The following is a 6,009-nucleotide window of genomic DNA, read 5'->3' as shown; positions in this document are numbered from 1 at the left end:
AAGCAGCAGGCGGCATACGGGTTGTGGCGGAGGGTGGGGGGCTGGGAGATGTGTAGGGGGGGGGGGAGGGGTGGGGGTGGGGGTGACGCTGGGGGGTGGAAGATTGACATACATTCTTCAACGCAGTCCTCGCTGGCCTTGCCGTCGTTCTCAATCTGGCCTGTCACCCGTTGAGCGCACTCGTCATAGTGGTGCTTGGGGCCGTGGCATTCCTTGGACTCGGCGCATTCTGCATGAGGTTGTTAGCCACGGTGCTCTCTGCGATGGCTCTAGGCATGCGGTGATTTCGATTCTGTGGGTGCCTTGATCGGAGAATGCATCCCCAGGCGTAGCCATCTAGAGCCGCAATGCGCCTCTCAAGCGGCGGGTGTTTTGTTCCTGGGTCCGGGATAACTTACCCTTCTCGAGTTGCTCCTTGGGGTCCGGCGTCTCCTCCTCTTCCTCGTCCTCCTCCGGCTCATCCTCACCACCATCACTGGGCTTGTGTCCCTGCTCTCCGGAGTCGCCGCCGCTCTTCGCGTCCTGCTTGTTGACATCGGCTTCTTCGGAGCTCTCCTCGTCGGTGCCGGAAGCGGGCGTGTTGGTGCTGGTGCCACCTTGGACAGGCGGTTGGCCCTCGGCGTCGGCCGAGGGGTGGGAGAAGGTCTCCCAGACGTCGGAGAAGAAGTCGGTGATACCCATTGTGAATGCTCCGGGGCAATTGGGGGTCCTCGAGTTGGGGTGCAGGTGGTAGCGGAGGAGTGGGTGATGATTCGGAGAGCTGCGAGAGGTCGGCATCACGAAAATGGGCGACGCCAAGCATTCCTGAGGTTAGCGGCGTCATGTAATTCTAAGCCATCTCAGTGGTCTCTGACTTGGCTGCACCACACACCATGTATTTCTTTAACAGCGTGCTATTGCAGCACGGAATGACGGTGGCTAGTTCCTGTGCCTTCTGAATGCCTCTTCCACACTCACGCCGCTCCCGACATCCGCAACCACCTTCTCGTCCGCCTCGACCAGCTTAGGCAGCAACTCGAGTAGTTCCTCCACCTTGCCCTGAGGCACCGCGACCACGCCATTCTCAAATGGGTCTATCATTATGATGTCGCCTGCTTCAACCACCGTCTCGCCAATCCTTACCGGCACATTGTGTGCATGAAACTTGGTCTCAGCCCCTGCGCCGATGACAGACGTCGCTTTGGACCAGATGGGAAGCTGCGTCTGATTGAGAGCAGTAATGTCTCGCACCCGACCGTCGACTACAATTCCCTCTGCACCTAGATGCTGCATGCGCGCTGCCATAATACCCCCGACAACTGCGCACGACTGTCCCGCGGGTTGGCTGATTACTACAATGGTGCCGCTCTCGGTATAGTCTGCATACGGCCTGGAGTCTGAGAGGTTGGAAGCTGGCATAGTGTCTGGCATCTTGGGTGGTGTTGGGAAGGATTTGGTCGCTTTAGGGATCATGAGGAAGGTTGATGCAGGCGCGAGGACCTTTCTGGCCTCAGGCTTTGGGATGCTGGATGTGTGAAGCAGCGGTCCTGACGAAATAGTCAACGGTAAATTCAACATGTGGGTTGAAAAGGTAAGTCGTACTGATATCAGCGAGGAAGCCCGCACCTGGGACATGCAGCTTCAGTAGACCATCAGCGAGCTATGCACGTTTAGCCATGATTTTGGGTACAGTCAGGTAAGGTGAGCGTACGTCACATGCTGCGTATTCATATAACTTCTTCCACCTTGGAGCTGTCATGATCGTATACAGTAGTCTAAATTTTGCAATGATGGAGGTGTTTGTAAATTGATCATAATACGCGGTGAGCTATGAGGCTCTTACCCCGCCAGCCGAGGTGCGTCGTACTCTAACAACTGCATCTCCTCCAATCTTGAGCTAGACACAGTTGGATACCTTGTGCACGGTACATCTTGACGCATGAACATTTGACTATTCGTGGTTCTCGAAATCTACCAGCAATGCTTTTGGCACCTACGTCATCAATCTAGTGGTCCTGGGCCCGCCTGGACACACACGCAGTCGCAGCGCACTGCACTGCATATTGACTGAAGACGTGACGGCGCAGCTGGCGCAAGACGATAGCAGGGTAGATTTGGCAAAGTCAACGTCTGCTTATGTCACGCCGATGTCGAGACGTGGACAACGTCAGATGTATCGCCAAGCGGAGATATGCAAGGGTCTCTCGGATTGACGATCCATCTGAGCACTGGCCTATTCTGTCGCTTTCCATACTGTGCTTCAACATTAACGCTCAGTGGCATCTCGCCGCCACGATTTCACAACCGCCCACGCGCGCCTGTTCCTTTTCTTCCATCTGGTGCTTTTCATAGACTTTGCGGCCTCTGCCGCTGTTTAATACTTTGCCCTGGCCTTCCACGCGGCCGGCGCTCTGCAGGTACGTTTTGCCACGAGTCCGACATCGCGTCATTGAACCCCTACTTATAAAGATATAGAACGTCGCTTCTGTCACCTCAGGACTGTGGCCCACCATGTCCACTGTCATGCGATCTCAGTGGCAGGCCCTTGGGCGAAAGCCCGCGGCTGCCGGTATGAGGCAGCTCTCTACTATCACAGCATCTGAATCCATGTCGACAGCTGGCGCGCATGCACGTCGCTCAGCATCGTCGCTGTCTCAGGCTCCCAAACCCACATCTGTCACTTCTGGTACATCCGCAGGTCAGTCGCCGAGAGGAGTCAAGTTGGCCCGTCGTACTGACACTCTGCAGCATCGCGCATCGGAATGTGCAATCCCTTCCTCATGGCCTCGCCCTTCGGTTCGCTCAAAACACGGCAATATACGACCATGGCGCACAACGGCCCGCTCTCGCACATTCGTCAGTTGGCCAAGCCCGGCATGCTCGGATTAAACCTCGTCCAACAGCGCTCGCTCTTCGGTAAACCCTCTTACGACCAACTCGCTCGGCTCGAACAGGCTGCGAACGCCAGCCCCAACAGCGTACCGGCTCAGGCTTCCTTCTACTCTGCACTCGTGCGCGCCGATATGCACCAAGTCATCGTCGACCGGTACAACACTGGACGTTTCGCTACCAGCGCTATAATCAACAAGATCTACAACAATGCTTTGGCAAAGACGGGACAGGAAGGCGGCGCACAGTCGGGTCTCAACGAGCAACAGCGACAGGCTATCAGCCAGGCTGTCGGTGCGAATGCCAGCAACGCTCAGGTCGCAAGGACCACGGGCGGCACTGGCGTCAAGGCCGACCCCGTTTACGTCGTCGTAGAAGAGTCCATGATGAACGTCGTCTTCAAGTGGGTGCGGTGGATGTTCGGTTTCGCCCTGGCTTGCTACGTTTCCCTGATTCTCATCACACTCTTCGTTGAAACCAGCGGCGTCCTCAAGAAGGTCGGCGGCGGTACTACTGCTGAAGTCCGCCCCGAGCAGCAAACCACCCGCTTCAGCGATGTTCATGGATGCGACGAGGCCAAGGAAGAACTCCTCGATGTTGTCGACTTTCTCAAGAACCCCGACAAGTACAACAAGCTCGGTGGAAGACTTCCCAAAGGTGTACTTCTCGTTGGCCCTCCCGGTACTGGTAAAACACTGCTGGCTCGTGCTTGCGCAGGTGAAGCCGGCGTCCCCTTTTTCTACATGTCTGGTTCCGAGTTCGACGAGGTCTACGTCGGTGTCGGAGCAAAGCGTGTCCGCGAACTGTTTACGGCTGCTCGGTCCAAGGCTCCTGCCATTGTCTTCATCGACGAACTCGACGCGATAGGCGGAAAGCGCAAGTCACGCGACGCCAACTACCACCGCCAGACCCTCAACCAGCTTCTGAACGATCTCGATGGTTTCGACCAAAGCACTGGTGTCATCTTCATTGCTGCGACCAACCACCCCGAACTGCTCGACCAAGCTCTACTCCGTCCCGGACGTTTTGATCGCCATGTTCAGGTCGAACTCCCTGACGTTGGTGGCCGACTTGCCATCCTCAAATATCACACCAAGAAGATCCGCCTGTCTCCCGATATCGATCTCTCGTCCATCGCCCGCGGCACCCCAGGCTTTTCTGGTGCCGAGCTAGAGAACCTCGCAAACTCTGCCGCTATTCGCGCCTCCAAGCTTCAATCAAAGTTTGTCTCTCTCAATGACATGGAATGGGCCAAGGACAAGATTACCATGGGCGCTGAGAAGAAGTCGCGCGCTGTTCCCCTCCAAGACAAGATTCATACCGCTTACCACGAAGGCGGTCACGCACTCGTTGGTCTCTTTACTCAGGGTTTCAACACTGTGCACAAGGCTACTATCCTGCCGAGAGGCCATGCTGCAGGTATCACATTCTTCCTCCCACAAGAGGACCACCACCACACACGCAAACAATACATCCGCCAGCTCCAAGTAGCCATGGGCGGCAAGATGGCCGAAGAAATTGTGTTTGGCGCGGACAACGTGGCTGACGGCGCGTCGGGCGATATCCAACAAGCCACCTCCCTGGCCTACAACATGGTCACAGCCTGCGGTTTCTCCGACAAGCTCGGCAATGTAGATTTCAAATCAAACTACGAAATGGTATCGCCAGAAACCAAACGCCTCATTGACGATGAAGTCCGACGGTTGATTGACGAGGCCAAGAGTAGTGCGAGACAGTTGTTGTTGAGTAAGAGGGCGGAGCTGGATAAGCTGGCTGATGCGCTTGTACAGTATGAAACGTTGGATAAAGAGGAGATATTGAAGGTCATCAAAGGCGAGGACTTACCGGGTCGGTTGAAGGCTATGCCTAATGCGCCGATTAAGATCCCGGAGAATCCTCTTCCTACTGCTATTTTACCGCCGCCGAGAGGGAGTGGTGGTGATGGTGGGAGCGGGAATGGACCGCCTGGGCCGCCTATACCTGCGTAAGGAACGCGGGTGGGCTGGGGTGGTAGCATGATTGTGCGGATGCAAAGCACGCATGTGTCATATCTGGGCGAAATGGCGTTGTAAAATCCGCCCTTTTTTCTCCCCTTTCTCCTTCTTATCTTACTAGAGAGGATGATTCGCTTTTTTTACATAGCGGTTTTGAATGTACAATATTAAGCATGAATGACATCTGAAAGCATGAAGAACCTCTGAGATTGAGACTTGTTGCCCTTCACGATGTGTGTGGTGGAGAACGTGCAAGGATAGCATGTGCAAGGACAGCATGTGCGCAAGGGAGAAGGACTGGTTAGATTGATGATACGAGGGGGAAGGACAAGCAATGAGAGGGGATGTAGGGTTGGGTTGTATGCGGTGAAGGTATCTCCTGCTGACCTGTCTTTTTGGACGGCTGAATAGCCAGTCTATTAGACTCCTCGAAGAATGCAGATTATGGATGTGGACGTCCGCGGTGCCGCACAAGATCTTTGAGAAGGCCACATGTCAAGTGAATAAGAGTAAACCATGATCAAGGTAAGAGAGTCGCAGACTGCCCCGACATCAATGTGGTTCAAGGGTCTATCGCGAGCCATGGAATGTGGCCGGAGGGTCCCTTCACCTCTGCCAACGCGCGCATTTCAGCAACTGCAAACACAGTCATTGATTCCACAATCCACCTTCCTCACTCCGACTCCGCGACACCACTTCGTTTGACTGACGCTCTGATACCATACTATCCACACCGGCCCAGCCCAGTACCCTAATCGAACACGACCATGTCCCCGAACGGCCCAGAAGCCATTCCTCATGCCATCGCGAACTTCTTCGTCACCAAACTCACAGAAGCCACCCTACGGGTTCAAGAGAAGAACACCGAGAGGAAACAGAAGACGCTACGCCAGGCTGAAGATGACGCGAACCGCGAGGCTATCGCTATACGCCGGCGACAGATGGGTGATATCGATGATGAGAATAGGAGCCTGATGGGAGATCGGGAGGCCGAGTAGGGGCGGAGGGGTCTCTAGGAGAAGGGTAAATATGATTTTCAATATCGGGGGTTTGCAAAGCATGAAATGGGGGGAGGGGAAGCGAGAAAGCGGCCAGGGGCTGGTAGCGAAGGACATTTGGCCCAGGATGAGCTGATCAGTAACATGGC

At 55.2% G+C, this 6,009-nt stretch overlaps 4 protein-coding genes across 4 annotated transcripts; 2 read left to right on the top strand and 2 right to left on the bottom strand.

The window, feature by feature from the left end:
• Positions 1-112: 112 nt before the first annotated feature.
• Positions 113-681, bottom strand: AA0111_g12345 (hypothetical protein; the record flags this gene model as incomplete). The annotated part of the gene is made up of 2 exons (XM_028646314.1): positions 113-229; positions 399-681. Coding segments are annotated over 2 exons (400 nt in total), but the record flags the coding sequence as incomplete, so codon positions are not given.
• Positions 682-918: 237 nt separating this feature from the next.
• AA0111_g12344 (hypothetical protein) lies at positions 919-1,738 on the bottom strand (the record flags this gene model as incomplete). Its single annotated transcript, XM_028646313.1, has 3 exons — positions 919-1,526; positions 1,582-1,639; positions 1,691-1,738. 3 exons carry the CDS (start codon positions 1,736-1,738, stop codon positions 919-921), a joined length of 714 nt encoding a protein of 237 aa, XP_028500069.1.
• Positions 1,739-2,490: 752 nt separating this feature from the next.
• AA0111_g12343 (Mitochondrial inner membrane i-AAA protease supercomplex subunit) lies at positions 2,491-4,856 on the top strand (the record flags this gene model as incomplete). Its single annotated transcript, XM_028646312.1, has 2 exons — positions 2,491-2,677; positions 2,728-4,856. The coding sequence occupies 2 exons, from the start codon at positions 2,491-2,493 to the stop codon at positions 4,854-4,856; spliced, it is 2,316 nt and encodes a 771-aa protein (XP_028500065.1).
• Positions 4,857-5,629: 773 nt separating this feature from the next.
• AA0111_g12342 (hypothetical protein) lies at positions 5,630-5,860 on the top strand (the record flags this gene model as incomplete). The annotated part of the gene is made up of 1 exon (XM_028646311.1): positions 5,630-5,860. The coding sequence occupies one exon, from the start codon at positions 5,630-5,632 to the stop codon at positions 5,858-5,860; it is 231 nt and encodes a 76-aa protein (XP_028500066.1).
• Between the last annotated feature and the right edge of the window lie 149 nt (positions 5,861-6,009).

Source organism: Alternaria arborescens, assembly GCF_004154835.1.
Source record: "Alternaria arborescens strain FERA 675 chromosome Unknown contig_75, whole genome shotgun sequence".
Taxonomy (NCBI): domain Eukaryota; kingdom Fungi; phylum Ascomycota; class Dothideomycetes; order Pleosporales; family Pleosporaceae; genus Alternaria; species Alternaria arborescens.
This window is presented reverse-complemented; position numbering and strand designations above follow the sequence as displayed.